At 40.9% G+C, this 18,951-nt stretch overlaps 1 protein-coding gene across 2 annotated transcripts in view; it reads right to left on the minus strand.

Annotated features, from left to right (window-relative positions):
• AP3B1 (adaptor related protein complex 3 subunit beta 1) overlaps positions 1–18,951 on the minus strand; it is a 156,331-nt gene that overhangs the window by 104,113 nt on the left and 33,267 nt on the right. For both annotated transcript variants that reach the window (XM_069963026.1, XM_069963025.1), the window contains exons 7-11: positions 9,332–9,514; positions 2,758–2,910; positions 1,173–1,270; positions 453–507; positions 290–361 (exon numbers count right to left, since the gene is read on the minus strand). In XM_069963026.1, the coding sequence (XP_069819127.1) occupies positions 290–361; positions 453–507; positions 1,173–1,270; positions 2,758–2,910; positions 9,332–9,514 (561 nt within the window). The remainder of the gene's footprint in view (positions 1–289; positions 362–452; positions 508–1,172; positions 1,271–2,757; positions 2,911–9,331; positions 9,515–18,951) is intronic.

The following is an 18,951-nucleotide window of genomic DNA, read 5'->3' on the forward strand; positions in this document are numbered from 1 at the left end:
GCGTAGTGGTCGGTTGAGGGGGGGGGGCCCAATTAAAAGTCTACTATGGGGCCCAGCCATTTCTAGTTACGCCCCTGCCCAGAGTTGTGCTTTAATAGGGATGTATAAACATAAAAAACACTAGAAGGATACTGTGTATGAAAACCATCAATAAAGTGACAGATTAAAGGGTGCCAAATATAGCTGGAAACCATCAGTAAAGTGCCAGGCTCCAAAATGATATCTTGCAATGGCCCGCACATGACTGCAATGGCTGCTATGGAGGCTCACTGGCAGCTCTTGCTCTTACCTTCAGGGTTTTTATCATAGTTGGGTCAGTTGATCGAACATAGAAACTCTTCAGAAATGGCTCAAACAAACCCTATGAAAAAAAGACATATGAAAATGATACATTAAAAACTGAGGTTCATATGAGAGGATGTCCCCCGTGCCACCATCAGAATCTGCCTTACCTTCCTCTGTATGGACATCGTAGCAATGTTCTGAAGAACAATATATTGCACCTCTCTAAATATAAAGAGAGAACAAAATGGGATTACACTGAGTATACTTGGAATAAATAGGTTCAGTATAATATTAGTATAAGTTATTTGAGAAAAATATGAGATCACAACTAGACTCTTAAAGGAACAATCCAGGGACAAACTTGTACAAAAGTCATGTGCTACCCCCTTCAGGCTCTGCCCTGACCTGAATACAAAGTTTCAAATTCTTTTTGTCTTCCTTTAAATGGGCATTGCCATTAAAAAAGAACTTCTGACATGATTGGTCGGGGTCTCAGTGTTCAGACCACAACCGTTTAGAAGAACAAGCTGGAAAAAGTCGGTGGGCAACGCTCACACCCAGCTCCCTGTCACATAACTAGATGGACTGTGAGTCTATGGGGTCCATCTAAATCCCATACACAGAGCAGGGAGAGGCATGAGCGGCAGCACAGTCATCCCCTTGCTCGTTCTACTCATCAGTCAGGGTCTGAACACTCTGGCCATTGGCAATTAAAACTTTTGACATGACAAAAGTTTTTTTATAATGACAGGTACATTTTAAGAACATGAAAATATTAATGTCTCAAACCATAAGCAGGTATATTTCATCGCAGTTACTGTCTTTCACCTAAGTACAAAAGTGAAGAAAGATATCAAGAAAGAAACACAATAAGCATGCCGGCATACCTATGACTGCGGAGTAGACGGACCAGGGATTTAGCAATTGTAATGACTTCAGATTTTGGTGCCAAGTGCCAATACAGCTGTGCCACTGCCATAACCACCTGACAAAATATGTTCAATTACAACCACAATCCTAGGCTTTTATTACTCGCTAGTTTACATGGTTATTCCTAGTTTTTGTTCAATATCATAAGGCTTTTTTTCAAGGATTCTCACCCTTTCTTAAGCTAAAAGGGGTCCCAAAGAGATCCCCAATGGGTACCAAAAATCTCACATAGTTCCTGTATGAGAGGAGAGTATATGTGTGTCCCCTGACATCTACCATCACAGGGATGGATATGATTGATATCAACATGACAACTCTTAGGTCCCTTGGGAGGGAATTGCTCATAACATTCGGTAATAGATGATTACAAGACTGATAGCTGCTGACTATTATAACATTCGACTAGCAGATATCTCATATGTATGGTGAACTTAAAGGAATACTCTATGTGTAAAAGATAAACCATGTAATGTGTAGTGCAATGTGTTGTATCAGTTTAGGCTGGGTCCACACTACGTTTTTGCAATCCATTTTTTTCATCCATTTTTTGCAAAAAAACGGATGCATGTGTGTGCATCCATTTTGATCCGTTTTTCCATTGAATTCTATTAAAAAAAATTTTTTTAAAAAAAGGATCAAAACAGATCAGTTTTTTTAACTGACACAAAATGAGGTGGACTATGTTTTTGTGTACGTAAAAAAAAACGTATTTTTTAAATAATGGAATTTAATGGAAAAACGGATCAAAATGGATGCACACACATGCATCCATTTTTCGCAAAAAAAAAAAAATGGATTGCAAAAACATAGTGTGAACCCAGCCTTATCCTAAAGTTAAGGCCCCGTACACATCATGTTCTGGCCTTATCTTTGTAGTCTCTACTAGAGATGAGCAAACTCGTCAAAAAGTTGGGATCGCACAAACCCGAACAATCAGTATTTAAATTCCGCTGCCTGAAGAAGTTGGATGCGGCCCGAGGACTGCCTGGAAAACATGTATATAGCCATAGGCTGGTTCCTAGGCAGTCCTCAGGCTGCATCCACTTTCTCCAGGCAGTAGAATTCAAATGCTGATAGTTCAGATTTGTGCAAACCAAAACTTCGTCAAGTTGGCTTATCTCTAGTATCCTCACATTGATACTGCTGCAGGCCCATTAGGTTTTATCAACACAATGCAAACTACTAGTGACTGCATTCAGACCATATCCGAAATATCTTCTGCTTAAGTCCCACACAGACACAGCATACTGTACATAAGGGAAATGTACTAAATGTATGTACTGTATTTGGTCCATTAAACTCAACGGGCCAGCTGCAAGTACGTTGTGTACATGTCAATATGCATGATGCAAACAGGCCGTAAATCGAGCCTTCATGATCACTGTTGTATCTCACATTTCTATGGTTCTGAAACATTTTCATTACTTTATCTTCCTGCCCTTTAAGATGCAACAGAACAGTTGTCTAACAATAAAAAACTACTCAATAATAATAATAATAATAATAATAATAATAATAATAATAATAATTGCAGAGCTGTACCGCAGCGTTCCTGCTCTGCAGCAAAGGTTTGGTGTTTTTTAACAGTAGCCTGTGGTCTGGATCCATCATGTATGGCTTCTTTTGGTCGGCAGGCTTCTCATTTTCTTCATCTGATTCGTAAAAGTTGTTCGCCGTGGCATCTTCAGTTCCATCCTGTAGAAGATCATCAGATCCAGTCAGCGAAAGGTGAGAATGTGGCACAGTACAGAGCGGCAGGGTTATAGTCATGTAGGAAATAATGGAACATGGAGTTTTTTCTGTGTTATTTAGGCAGAATAGACTAGGGCAGTGACTACGTATAATAGAGACTATAAAACAAAGGGGATTAAAACTGTCACTCTTATTGCAAACTGTGAATATGAGAAACATTTGCAATGTATCTTATCAGAGAAAAATGCCTCTTTCTTTATTTCTTTCTCTCAGACCCCTCTAGCAGCAGCCTATTTCCAATGAGCTAAGAGGAATATGTTTGCTGAAATTAAACATGCTGAAACCTGAGAAGATTTTAGTGACCCCTCCATTTCCTCTCCATACCTACTAGACAATAGGTCAAACCTACAGCCCTCCAGCAAAATTATAATTCCCATCATGCCTGAAGTTTTGGCTGTCCACGCATGATGGGAATTGTAGTTTTGCAACAGCTGGAGGGCTGCAGGTTTGAAAAAAAAAAAAGAGAGAGTTGGCCCATCCTGCAAAAATTTATGGATTCCAACAACATTTTGCTCATGTGTATGGGCACCAATCTGATCAGTTTGCCTTATAGGTCTGATATTAACATAGCCACACACAGTTATCAAAAGCTAAGTCAAATATAGCATCAGAAACAATAAACACAGAGGAGGCAAACTAAGTGACAACCAAAGTAAAAACTAGGCAGGAGATTTATCAAACATGGTGTAAAGGGAAACTGGCTCAGTTGCCCCTAGCAACCAATCAGATTCCACGTATTTCTCACAGACTCTTTGGAAAATGTAATGTGGAATCGGATTGGTTGCTAGGGGCAACTGAGCCAGTTTCCCTTTACACCATGTTTGATAAATCTCCCTCTAAAAGTCTAAAGGAAGTGGTGTAATGTTACCTGTTTGACACAGTGCTCTCTGCTGCCACCTCTGTCCAGGTCAGGAACTGTCCAGAACAGGCTTTTTATGGGTATTTATTACTGCTCTGAACAGTTCCTCACATGGATAGAGGTGGCAGCAGAGAGCACTGTGTCAGACTGGAAAGAATACACCACTTCCTGCAGGACATACAGCAGCTGATAAGTTTTTTTTAACTAGAACTTAGAGATCTGTATACGCAGTATATCCGCAGTCCCCGATTAATATGGTTGCAAGTTCCGTCCTGGATTTGCACCTGTAATGTGGATGCAGAAAGTGGTTCTATACTACACCAATATGAATGGTGTTCTTACTGTCTGTCGCCCAGCTTTCCCTGTAACAAATATTAACTAGCAAAAAAAAAAAAAAGTTTCTGATGGGTAGAGAATTTTCCCAGAATCCACGCAGACAAGTACCAAATGGCGACATAAGCGACTTGCCGACTGCCTAACATTCTTGTAAATAAACCCCATTTTACCCAACATTATCCAATAAATGCAAATGGACATTAAAAACTTCCGTGTCTGCAGCGCCCGATGCCGCGGTGATGGAAATAAGCGGTGAGTGCGGCCCGAGCTGATTTGTTCCTCTGATCCTTATTTTAACAGTAGAAAAATTCCATTAACAAAATCCACCAGCGTTGATTTGTAATGCAATTACTCTAATGAAACACATCACGCTTTTGCTTACTGCGCTCTGTCAGTGTTATGGGTCACGAGCCGCTGTCTTCATTGGCAGTATGCAAATTAAGTATTTCATTAATAATAAGTAAAAAAAAAAAAAAAACACAACACACAAGCTTCTTCTAACAGAGTTTAGAGGCTCCAAGAAAGACAGAACGATAATTGATATATCTTGTTTATCAGCCGGTATAATGCCATATAATGTCTCTGCCGGATCACAATTCGACAAATTAGTGACAATTCAAAGATTCGCTATCACTTCCCCTTAAAGTGGACTGACCACTTATAGTCAATGCTGAGATTACTACAATTACATGCTGTACAGGGGGCTGTCTGTCTCCATCGGACATTGGAAAATCTCAGCAAACATTGTGCAAGATTTATCAATGCATTTAGCCAGTTTCCTGGTGTAATGAAAAACATGGCACTGGAGATGAACTTACAAAAGTGGGGAAATACAAAATCAGGTTGGATCTGGTATTTTTAGAATCAAATGCTGACATATAAGCGTTAAAGAAGAAATCTTCCCTTATGCTGGACCAGTTTTTTGGAATGCATTACCCCAGGCAGTAAGTTTAGGACATGCTAGAAAGGATGGCTGATGGTAATTAAAGACACGCCTTGTTAGGCAGGCCTACCATATTTCTTAAATCCGTCTCTTTTCCTTTCTACCAAAGATAGTGGAAAGATCGAGGGGACAGGGGCAACAGAGGATTGTCCAAGAACACCACCATTCCAAAGAACAAGTAATTGGCAAGATCAGCCAATGCTTAAAGGGGAACTCCAGGTAGAGGTTAAAAAAAATGAAACTTCTGCAGAAGCATATAGAATTACTATCCCAGTTTTGAAACTACTAAAAATCCATTTGTTTGGGGTGTATTTGCTCTGTTTTGTGTTTTTGTTCTTCCTGGTTTGGCATTTCCCAGAATGCAATGCTTTCCCTCATGTGATCATCACAGCCCCCACCCACACAATCAGTAAAATTTGTGCAGCACCTGCTTCTGGCTGGTCAGAGATAGTGGATCACTCAGGGGATTGGGGGATCCAGCCAAGCCTCCTGTGACATCACACCGTGCCCCCTGTCTGCATCATCAGCCTGATCTCAGTAAACACACACAATGTGAGACAGAGGAATGGAAGATTTGTCTCCTAAGGGGGGAGAGCAGAGGAAGCAGGAGACAATGTGGATTGGCACAGGGGCCATTTTTTTTTCACTTCCTGGATTTCTATCAGCTACCAGTGTGGCAGAACCGCACAGATACAGTAATACCTTGTATAGACACATATATTTAACTTTAAATAGAAAACAAGTTTTTCTTATCCAGAGTTCCCCTTTAAAGGAGCTGTATTCTACACACATAATACAAGAAGGAAAATCGGCCAATTATCACAAATCACCTTAAATGTTAAAATAGTTTAGGGTTACTTTTAGGCCCCTTTCTCTCTGCCAATAGTTGACAGCTTGTTACCTAGGTTCCCAACCACTGATCTCAAATATGTGAGGGGTGGGCAGCTGTGACGTCATTTGGTTGGTTGGGAGCGGTAAGTATGCAGCATTCCCGACTCTGAGATGACAAACACGTCTCCAGGCCTTGTGGATTGTGCCAAGAAATATGTGTATGTAATCTCAATGGAAGACAGAGATGCAGAGCTGATTCAGCACGGCAAGGCTGCATCCCATCCTCGCTCCCTACACCAAACCAAGAAGAGGGGGTGCAGCAATGGCGGTCTGATAAGAATACCCCTTTATGCATATCTGCTGAATTTTCCAACCAATCTTACAATATTCACTTATTAGATACGGAGAATCCAGCAACAAAACTAAAAATCATCCATGGGCTAATATAAATTTTTTGTAAATTTATTCTTGGTGCTGGACTCTACCCAACTACTCCACAGCTGCTGACCAACACAGTGTCCATATGCCCCTATACTGAACTGGTGACTCACAGTCTGCGTTGGGTTATTTTTAAAGGGGTTATCCAGCTAATTTTTTTTCCTTTCAAATCAACTGGTGTAAGAAAGCTATATAGACTTGTAATGTTTTTTTTTCATTCAAAAATCTCAAGTCAAGTCTTCCCATGCTTATTAGCTGATGATTAGCTCATGCAGGGAATGTTTTTCTTTCAGTCTGACACACTGCTCTCTGCTGACATCTCTGGCCGAGACAGGAACTGTCCAGAGCAGGAGAGGTTTTCTATGGGGATTCATAGAAAACCGAGACAGAGTTCCTGTCTCGGCCAGAGAGGTCAGCAGAGAGCACTGTGTCAGACTAGAAAAATAAAACAAAATTTCCTGCATGACATCTAGTAGCTGATAAGTATGTGAAGACTTGAGATTTTTTTTTAACAGAATTAAATTACAAATCTATATAACTTTTTGAATTTGAAAGAAAAAGATTTTCGCTGGACGACCCCTTTAACATACACCTATTACTAGCTCTGACGTTTCACCCCGGCCAAATCATTTACGTGTTTATTGCTTACGAACTGTGTCTTGTCTGCTTATACGGATTCACTGGTGGCAATGAATCATCCCTTCCCAAACTACATATCCATTGGAGACTTCAAACAGCGCGCCAAAAGAATGGGGTGATTGGCAGCTTCCCCATTGATATGCATGGCGTTGTTCTTTTGTCATCCCCCCCCTCCATCCAAGTTATTCAGGAATCAACATACCATCAATATCAATTCACTGAGAAAACAGAAATCACATGGGATGGGAAGTCATTAGTCTGAGAGAGACTGTTGTGAGACTTGACACAAAGGAGGAGTGCGCCATGGGCAAGGTATATTCTGATACAACTAAATCTGCTAACGTTCATTTGACTAATCTCTGGAATTCATTAACCTAAAAAGGTTTAATTTCCATTTTCCTGCATCAGCTCTATTTATGAAATGTTGTGCCCTATAAATACGCGGTTATTTTCCATAGTCAAGCACCCTCTTAACAAATCTTCTCATTAATATGTAAATGTAAAGTCAATCGGTCTTCTCCCTGACAGCGCTATGAATTGCTAGTGCACTGTATAATCTGCTTTGACTTGGCATCCGCTATTTATCATGAAATATGTCAGTTAGAAAAATTACGGAAAATGCACCGCAATCGCTAGGGCTGCAATCTACTTTGTCAACACTTAATTGTTCCTTAAATCTTACATTTACATATAAACAGCCTAAATTCTGATCCATAATGATACAAATAAACTAAATTAAAAATCTCTTGGGCATCTCAAGAAATCTTGTTCTATGAATACAATGGAGAGGGGGGGGGATAGGAAAAACTACAAATACTGATCTTCAGCGGTGACTGTGGAAAGAAGAGAAATGCATAAAATTTACAAAGCTGTCAAGGATTACAAATTGTTTCCCTTCCAGGAACAGCGCCAACCATGGCCGTGTCTGGTACTGCATCTCATACATAATACAGAGAAAGAGCAGAACCTAAAAACAGAACCAATAAATAAATCACCAATTATTACCATAATGCTTGGTCTGACTCCCTAACAAAACTAAAACTCTTGGAAAGAATAAAAACTTGGGCCTAGGGGAATATACTGTAGCAATCCCTAATGCTAATGGAAGTGTATACCCTGCCCAAGAAGGCCTTTCAACCATATCTTACACTGAAAATGACCATATTCATTCAAGGGAATAACCCTAGCTGTTAAAGTGACACTGTCACCCCCTTTTTGTATTCTGACTTCTCTACACAGGTGTAAAGGGTAAATTTAGCAGTTTTCATACCTTATGTTATATCATACATCATGGTGTTCGTTCAAGTAAAAAGTCATCTTTTATCAACTGCAGATTGTGCTAGGTGTGCGGGGCCTTGCAGCATTTGCGCCACTTAGCCCCGCCCACTGCACAACCGTTGGTTCCGCCCCCTTGGCGCCCATTGGTGGGCCGACCAAGAGGGGGTGGGGCCTAGACCTTTAGGCCAGCCCGCTCCAATGGCCAGCGAGGGGGCGGGGCCAACGGTGACGTGGTGGGCAGGGCTAAGTGGTGCAAATGCCGCGAGGCCCCGCACACCTAGCACAATCTGCAGTTGATAAAAGATCACTTTTTACTTGAACAAGCACCATGACATATGATATAAAATAAGGTATATTTACCCTTACACCTGTGTACAGATGTCAGAATGCAAAAAGGGGGTGACAGTGTCACTTTAAGTACTATCCTGAGAACTGGGCAAAGCTAACTATGAAGACAACACATATTACTCTAAAAGTGTCCCAGAAGTCATAAGAATACAAAACAAAGGCTTTATGGGGGGTGATTTAGTATTTGTTATTTGTATGTCATAAAATCACTATACCAGATAAGAAAGGTTTGTAGATAACAATATGGTACCTGTCTGTCCCAACGTGTTTCAACTGCGAAGTATCTTCAGGGGACTATGCATCCTGTGAGATGTCAAATCCAAAAGGCTATAATGATGCCTAGTCCACTTGGGGTCAAAGTGCCTGAGAGTAGATGTGCAATGGCTGGACACAGCATCTCATACCTATTCAGGTGTGTCACAGCTTTCCCTACACTCAGTGGACAGGATTATCTAATAGGAATCTGCACCCTAGCATATTACATAAACCAAGCATAGGCTTTTAAATGATGTTAACTTGGCCTAGAGTGCAGATATGCCAGATTTACCAATCACCCTGATAGACAGGCAGTCTTTGCCACCAGATTTTCAACAGTGTTAGTGTGCACTGTCTAAAAATTAGACCTAGGCAACCATTTAAAGGGGCAATGCAGGAGTATAAAGCAGTATTTTCCGGAATCTCTATACACTCACCTGTGACCACGGGCTGACAAACTGAGTACGGGCGTATCGAGTCAGCATGTGAATTATCACCACTTGGCCCCACTCCTCCACATCCACCAGAAGGTTACATAGCTTACGATAATTTTTGTGAATTAAGTCAATGCGGTCTGGACAAACCTCTTCAAAGGCCATCACAACACTACCTGCAACAAGCTGAACAATAAAGGAGGGAAAGAGTTAAAAATTAATTTAAAAAACAATAAAAATTATATATATTAAGATAGAACAGATAAGACAATATAAATGTAAAGGCGCAATGACAGGAAGGTCTTAAAGAGCTACTCGAAAAGATGGTTGTAAAAGGGGTAGTCAAAAAAATCTTTTAAATCAACTGGTGTCATAAAGTTATATAGATTTGTTTATTACTTCTATTTAAAGGGGTTATCCAGCTCTACAAAAACATGGCCACTTTCCCCCCTACTGTTGTCTCCAGTTCAGGTGCAGTTTGCAATTAAGCTCCATTTACTTCAATGGAACTGAGTTTCAAAACCCCTCCCAAACTGGAGACAACAGTAGGAGGAAAGTGGCCATGTTTTTGTAGCGCTGGATAACCCCTTTAAAAATCTCAAGCCTTCCAGTTCTTATCAGCTGCTGTATGTCCTGTAGGAAGTGGTATGTTCTTTCCAGTCTGACACAGTGCTCTCTGTGGTGTTGTGAATTGTTCAGACCTTGAAAGGTTTTCTATGGGGATTTGCTACTGCTCTAGACAGTTCCTGCCATGGACAGAGGTGGCAGCAGAGAGCACTGTGTCAGACTTGAAAGAATACACCACTTCCTGCAGGACATACAGCAGCTGATAAGTACTGGAAGACTTGAGATTTGGAAATAGAAGTAAATGACAAATCTGTATAACTTTCTAAGGGCAGTTGATCTGAAAGAAAAAAACAATTTTGGTCGGAGTACCCTTTTACTTTTCTTACAAGTCACAGGGATATGTAAAAAGTTTTGCTCAATCGGGGTCTTACTGTTGAGATCTCCACCAATCAGAAGAGCGGGCAGAGAGTGGCTAGTGGTAGCGCACATAACTTCCCAGCTGTCAAACATCTCAGTCCAGGTGGTCCCAGAGACTTATACGGCCACATGGACAGAGATCACCGCGAGCCAGGGAGTTCGAAGGACTAGCGCGCACTTCTTCTGCCTTGTTTTCCTGATCGGTGGGGGTCTCATCGGTGATCGAAATTGTTGATATGTCCTAAGTCACAGACAGACATGGCTAAGCTACTGCCTATACCTCAGCTTTCTTGATATGGATACCGGAGTAACATATATGGTATCTGTTTCTCCCACACAGAAGTATAAAAGGGCTTCCATTTCATGTAAGCAATCCGTAAAGCATGCATAATGAAAAGGTCATTTTCTACACATACCAAACCATCACAAGGCCATGCTATAAATACAACGAGCAAACAAAAGCAACATATACAGCAAAGATAAAAGAGCGAAACAACCCCCCCAGGCAAAACATAAAGATTTCATTCAAAGAAACCAAACAGGGTTACATGTAAGTGGCAGCAATTTCCCAAATGACTTTATATTGTAATTGAATGAAAACACAATTTGATGAAAGTCTTCGGGAGAAAAAAAAATGTTATTTGTCCTAATATTAATATTTCCCCATTTTTTTCCCTCCTGTAGTATTTGGCCAACATTCTGTATATTAATATGCACCCAACATAACAATCAGAAGAAAACAGAGCAGAATATATACTTGTTATTATGCTAAGCAAGCTGGAAGTCCTTGGGGGATTTTATGAATTACCAATCAGTATAAAGCGTGAAGTTGCATTTATTGCCTCCAGCCCCGTCCACATATACTGGAGCCTGCTGGTACCAGCATGAACACAACTCAATCCACAAACCAAGCAGCTGATTATTTGGAAGGACTAAATCAAATACATCAGGCATCTTAGGATAATTTGCTTTCCCTGTCATTCATAGAATGAAAAAAGGCCAAAAGATAAAGTTAGCTACGGGCGCAAAAGAACATAAAAGCCATCTACAACCTCCTCGGCTAGCGGTCCATGCCAAGAGTGTAATTAGCGACAATGTTATGTAAGTGATAGAGTGTGGGCGATCATTACTGGAGCGGCGGAAGGGCGCTCTAACTAGACGTAAACAATCAGAGGACACAACTACCCTCATCAGCTCCCATGTACAAACACTAAAAGGACAACAAGGCTCGATACCACACCCGAGCACTCCACATTCTGCCCCTTCATAGAGGTAAACTGACATCAAAGGTCGCAGCGGGTTTATCATTAGGGGGAGGCAGGATGACGGCCATCTTGTCAGTCGTAATCTGACACAATAAAACAGTGTACAGCATGCCGCTGTATACATATGTGGAAGGTTTGATTTGCACTGGTAAGATACCACACCTTGGTCAAACCGAAATGAATGAGCAGTGTGAGATAAAACCAGACGGGATTGCCCTTTAGCGGAGATTGCCATCATTGTGTACACATTCCAATAAGAGAGCGATTACGATTTGTGTTCTCTGTATTCAGGTCAAAAGACATTGTGGAGGAAGCACGTCGGCCTTTCTAACCATGCTTTGTACTTTGGCTTCTGATGATAAAGATTTTAAAACAGGCCTAAGGGTACTATTTCACCAAGCGATTTTTTGACGACTAACGATAAACAATCTCAAAGGACCGCGAAACAACCCGAAATCGTTCGCCCAATTACACGGAACGATGATGGTTACTTATGATCGTTCTTGCGGTTCTGTCGTCGCTTTTGCGTACGTTTCAGCTATGACTTATTACACCAAAAGATTTGCAAACGATAAAAATAGGTCCGAATTCTATCAAACAACCAACAATTTCTCGTTGGTCGTTTAATTGTTGTCTGCTTTTACACGAAACGATTATCGTTTAATCCGAACAATCTAACGGTTTTTCGAACGATAATCATCCCGTGTAATACGGCCCTTAGTTGTGAGCAGTCCGCCCATTCTAGATTGGAATAGTTACATGGGATTATCCATGAACATCTCAGCTCTTTTATCAGCCCAAATACACATTTTGCAAAAAACTTGGTCTCTTGCATCCCCTGCCATGTGCACTAACATGATGTCCACTGTGGTTATTGGCCACCATATTTATTTAACATGTTGTCACATACACAACAGATCTATGTTCAGACAGGTGCAAGAGGAGCGGCAGGAGATGTAGCAGCAATGGAACAAAGTAGATAATACACCAACACTGTATTAGAGACACCTGCCTTTCATGTGAGGAGCTTTAAGCCCCTATTACACGGGGCAACTGTGAGAAGCAAATGAGCGATGTCAGCAATCGTTTGCTCCTCGTTCCCCGCCCGCTGCCGCCGCTATTACGCTCGTCGGGTGAGAGCCGGGGGAGGGGGGCGCCCAGGTAGTTGCTAGATCGCCCAGTCTGCCGCTCCTATTCCACAGGGTGATGGCAGTATATCGCTGCTATCATTGTCATTTGTCTTTCAACATGTTGAAAGACAAACGACAGCAATGATCAGCTGACATAGTTCTTGTTGGCTGATAGTTTCCTTCTATTACACAGGACTATTATCGGCCGATAATCGTTCCGTGTAACAGGGCCTTTACTGTATGGAGATTAGACCTATAACCCAGGTGGAGTGCAGTATAAAGTCAAGTATCCTGAGCTTAACGACTTAGAATGAGGCCTGATTATTAGGGCTAGACTAGCTGGGGCCAGGATTATAAAACTGCCTACATTGTAGGGATTTCTTGTGTAATGGGTGTGGATAGTATACAGGGAATGGTGTGATGGTGCGAGAAACACATTCACTAAAGGAGATTGCTCAGATCCATCAAGCACACAAAGGTGGTTCCAGATTGTCTGGGACCCTCCACCTGTCCTCAACATACAGTAGAGCGTTCACAGTCCCCAGATCTTAATCCTATAGAGATCTTTAGGGCAAGGTTGAACGTTTAAACAGGCTTTTCAGAGCCCCATCTAATCAAATGTGAGAAGTGATCACTTATGGTGCGTTTACACAGAATGATTATCGTTCGAATTATCGCAATAACAATCGCATTTGAATGATAATCGGCTTGTGTAAACACAGCGAATGATCAAGCGACGAGCGATAAATCATTTATCCTGATCTTTCAACAAGTTCTCAAATCATCGTTGGGCATTCACTGAAAATTTGCAGATCGCATCGTCTAAAGAGAGTCTTTCACCGATTAACCCTATGTGTGAGATAGGCTTAAGCGATCTTAAAACTATCACAATAACGATTTTTTAAAACAATATATTATTTCATCTAAACACTGATCGTTATAAAAAACACATTGTTACTTCAAAATCGTTAATCGTTCGATTGGGCGAATTATCGCTCCGTGTAAACGCACCATAAGTTGATTCTACAATGAGCAGCTGCGGTTCTGGCGGTCCAACACAACTGATAGAGAGGAAGGGTCTATTCACACCAAAGTATATTTTTCACTCTGCAAATTTGAGTCTGCCATTTTTCATCCCCATTCCGCAAAATTACATTAGTTTTGCATCCATATTTTTCGCTGATCCGCAAAAATGAAAAAGTGTACTTAAAGGGAACCTGTCACCCCCCGGTGCAGACCCATATACTTACAGCCCAGAGCCACGCGCGTGCTCATCGGAGATGAGTCTGACGCCTATAGAGAATGACGGCTGTCACCCCCGTGCCGGGGACAGGTTCTCTTTAAAGATAAACTAGTCACTATTTGCGGGTCAAAATTTTTTGTGAAAATAGGGATCACATAGGGTTCTATTGTTGTGCCAGTGGAGGAATCTCAGTGCGCAGAAGGGCCTGTCCTCTTTTTTTTTTTTTTTTTTGAGGCACGGTACACACCTACGGAAGTGTGAATAGGGCCATTGAAATACACTGACCCTATTTTCTGTCCGTAATTGCGGACGTGTGAATAAGGCCTAATAGAAAAAAAGCACAGATTATTACTTTTCCATTTGAGTCTAATTGAAGACGCTAACATTTCTGCTGCTTTTCGGCAATTGTATCTAAGGTATCTATAGGGCTGCAATGATCGCATATATTTCCTGATGTAGGCAACTGACCAACACTGCAAAACCAGTATAAACAAAGCTTAAAATGCATCCATGAAGCTGTTTAAGTCCTTGCTTATATTCCTGCATGTGACGGCCATTCACAAGCCGCTGCAGTCAGGTGTCAACCATAGTGCCGCCATTACAGTGGCAATTTTTGCCTGGTACACGCTCACAGGACAGGTCATCGGGAACTGAAACGTCCACAGTAAGAAGCCTATTATTTTAGCATTTTGGGTGGAAATACAAATTTCTTTTAGTTTTATCGCAGGAAAAAGCCTTTACGCAATAACTTCTACCCTGATTTTTTTATTTTTTTTTTACAAAATGGCAATGCAGGCAACAATCTACTTCATGTGAAAAACATCTACACAAAATGTCACATTCAAGGTCCCCAAGATGGATCATGTTTCCAGCCCTGTCTTTCACTCAGGAGAAAGCCATTCGGCAGCTGGAAATCATGGTGAGGCAAGCCAAGAGCCACAATAATTAATCACAGCATTAAGAGCTGCCATCTCCGGCACTAACACCTTCATCTGTCCACAAATCTCCGAACCCACCAACTGGAACATGTGAACGCAGTCTGAGAACCCCCTATGTATTCACATACACGGCCCACACAGGGGTAGGCTGCAAACTGCTGCTATAATATACAAAGCCTCCAACGTATAACAGTAAAGAACCTGAAAGAGCAGCGACAAAAAGTCATGAGCAAGCCAAAAGAGCTATTTCTATCAGCGAACGTCTGGTTCTAGATTAGAATGTAAATTCCTTTCTTGTCTCGGTAAGTGGAAAAAACAATTCAGTGCTCATCCAACAAATTTACTTTCTGACGTCTAATTTCTTTCATTTTGGATATAATAAAGTACTCAGCTACTTCCTAGTGATGCAATTTGCACAAACAAAAATCTATTTCGCATTAGTATTTCTCAATCAAACAAATCTATTCCCGCTGGCATGCTGCTCCGCTCCTCGCCGAATACGAGCACAGACCCGGCAGAACTACACAGGTATAATATGCTACAGAAAATAGATAGATAGATAGATAGATAGAATAAGATTCATTGAGTCTGACCTCAATGACACACATATATAGGTGTATACATGATACCTGATGAACATTCAGATGTACATAAAAAAAAATTAAAATACAACACTGAACACTACAATACCGCAAATTAAAATGGCCACTTTTTGCAAAAACAGCACCTCTCCTGTCCTCTGTTAGGGTTTTGGGTCTCACTTCAGTTGAAGTTAATGGAGCTCAATGTTAATACTGCACACAAACTGAGGACAGGGGTGGTGCTGTTTCCTGCAAGAAAGTAGCTGTGTTTTTTTTAATCACAGATAACCCCTTTAAGCTAAAAAGAAACAAAGGAAATGTATAATGCAAGTGTTTATATAGCTACACATACCACTACAGAAAATACATAAATATAAATAAATACATTCAACTGAGTCAATGAGGGCCAGATTACACCTTATGTATGCCTCCTACATATACTATATTATATATATATTATATAATTGGATGAAATAAATCACATTTTGCACTTCAAGGTGCAGATATAGATAATATATATATATATATATATATATATATATATATATATATATATATATATATATATAGATAGATAGATAGATATAGATAGATAGATATATATATTTTTTTTAAGTTTGTAAAATTTATACACACACACACACACACTAATATAATCTCTCTATACACAGCCCCACACCTATATATACATTGGGGAAGATTTATTAAAGGGATTATCCAAAAACATGGCCACTTTCTTTCAGAGACAACACGACTATTGTCTCCAGGTCAGGTGCGGTTTGCAATTAAGCTCCATTCACTTTAATGGAGCTGAGCAGCAAAACCCCGCCCAAGCTGGAGACAAGAGTGTGCTGTCTCTGGAAGAAAGTGGCCATGTTTTTGAAGCGCTGGATAATCCCTTTAAACCTTGTGTAATTCAACAGCAGATTGCAAAGATTCCCCCTTTGAGTGAAATGGAATTTGATTGGTTGGCATGAGCAACTGCTCCACTGTTCCTTACACACACAAGGTTCAACAAATCTCCTCATTGTGCATAATATAATATATATTATATATATACACATACACACCAATACAGACTACACACAAATAATATCACAAACACAATCTATACCATATAATACTAATATTACTTATAATAGGGTCATCTAAGACAACGCTATCAATGATAACTAAGTAACTAGGACATCTCCTGGCTCTCCAGAAACAAAATAAAAATGTCCATTTCTCCAATGTAGACACCGATGATCATTACGTCCTATTATATGTTCAGTATTGCATAAAATCCCTTTGCATTAAAACAAAATGATTCAGCGGTAACTTAGAGGTATAAAATATTGCTTTCTAAAAATCCCACCGTTCATTTCTATCTCCTGTTGTCAATAGCAGCGTTCGGCCGCGCGAGGAGGAGATATAAAAAAATAAATAAATAAATCACTCCGGCGAAACTAGCAATGAGCTCATCAGATTCAAATGCAGTCTTCCATTTATGTATTTTTTATATTAAAGCAATAAACACGGTTCATTTGTCTTGCAGCAGTTGCCACGCGTTTCTGTGCTGTTGCTATGAACTTGAGCCATTAGCCGTGCTCCAAGGTAAACTACATGAACCATCAACAAAAGTGACACTCAATCTAAGGAGTTCATATTTCCTCCAGATTATCTATGGTGGTTGACAAGCCGGTAATGAAAAAAATCACACTAAGCAAATGGATCCTCTAATAACAATAAATTCTCTGTAAAAATATGAGGGGTACAAAACGTTTCCTTGCATCTATTTTGTCATGAATTCTAATTAACGGAGGGTGAAAGAGAAGGGAAAAAAAATAAATAAAAAATAAAAAAAATTGCAGAGTGCTGGGTCATCACAAGAAGTGCATGGGAAGAAGATTAATAATGTGCTGCGAGGTGGCCTATGCTGCCGAGATTCACTTCTCTTAAATTAATGGCCCTCCTACCTGCCCTAATCATAGGGCCCAAATGATATTCCCCTTCTTATTTCAATTTCCCCCAGACATGGAAGATGAAAAAGATCAGTCATTAATCTTCTAATAGCAGTATAATAGATCTATCACAATAAAACATCTGCACAAACACTTCTTTTTTCATAACACTGAAGCTCTTGCCGCCCTTAAATCAATAACTTATGAAAACAGCAGTTTACCTATGTTCCCTCGGCTGACAACGTGATCTCTTATTAAATATCTCAAGAGCAGACGTGGCAGCCATGATGATCGCTGGGAGAGGATAAAACAGCCATAGGAAGCCGTTCTGTCCATGGGGTTTACATTTGGGGAGTAAATATTGGCCGGAAATAGAGCTTTCACATAAGCCAGCACAAGATGGCGGTATGGGCAAAAAGTGGCACTGCTGAAAAACGTAACGGCACCAACCAAACGCATAAAATGAGGGAGCAGGGTGCAGAGTTTATGGAACTTACTTAATAGAAAGTCGAATGATGCAAGGTTCTACTAAAATGTGCGTACATCATACCACCAGTATGATCCAGTCTAGGCCACCCGAATACTACACTTAGGCCTTATTTATAAGTTCCGTATATTTATCTGTAATTGCGCATCCACAATTTAACCCACATTGATTTCTATTGAACTGTAGTTATGCAAATCCACAATCCGTGTTGCCAAAAAAAACGGACATGTCCTAGGACAGGCTGTAATTACAGGACAGATTCCCACACAGAAGTCTATAGAAGTCTCTGTAATTTTGGTGGATCCGTAATTTTGACAGAAGAGACTTCCGTAAAGTCTACAAAAAATACACCTTACGAGTGCACTACGGCCACATTTTTTGCAGAGTGCAGATAACAATTGCGGGCATAGTATACTGAAAAACTACTAAAAGTGTGAATGAGGCCTTGTTCTGCACTTGGCCAATATACTTGCTAAACTTGAAAACTCAAACTAAAATTAACTTTGCCCCTACGCTTGCCCAGCCCCTACCCTAACCTCACACTGACCACTACACTTGTCCCACATCTAGCACCTACACTTGCCCGGACCCTACCCTAGCCTTACACCTGTCCACTACACTTGGCCAATGCCCAGATCCTACCCTAGCCTCACAACTGGTCACTACACTTGTCTCATGTCTGCCATCTATACTTGACTAGACCCTACCCTAGCCTTACACCCAGCCACTACAGCTGCCCCATGCCCAGACTCTAGCCTCACATCTGGCCACTACACTTGTCCTACGACTAGCACCTATACTTGCCTGGACCCTACCCTAGCCTCATGCCTGGCATCTACACTTGTCCCATGCCCAGCCCCTACTCTAGCCTCACACCTGGCCACTACACTTGCCCCATGCTCAGCCCCTAGCCACACACCAGGTCACTACACTTGTCTCCCGTCTAGCACCTATACTTGCCCGGACCCTACCCTAGCCTCACACCTGGTCACTACACTTGTCTCACACCTTGCACCTATACTTGCCTGGACTCTACCCTCGCCTCACGCCTG

The sequence above is a fragment of the Dendropsophus ebraccatus genome, chromosome 3, assembly GCF_027789765.1.
Source record: "Dendropsophus ebraccatus isolate aDenEbr1 chromosome 3, aDenEbr1.pat, whole genome shotgun sequence".
In the NCBI taxonomy this organism is placed as follows: Eukaryota; Metazoa; Chordata; class Amphibia; order Anura; family Hylidae; genus Dendropsophus; species Dendropsophus ebraccatus.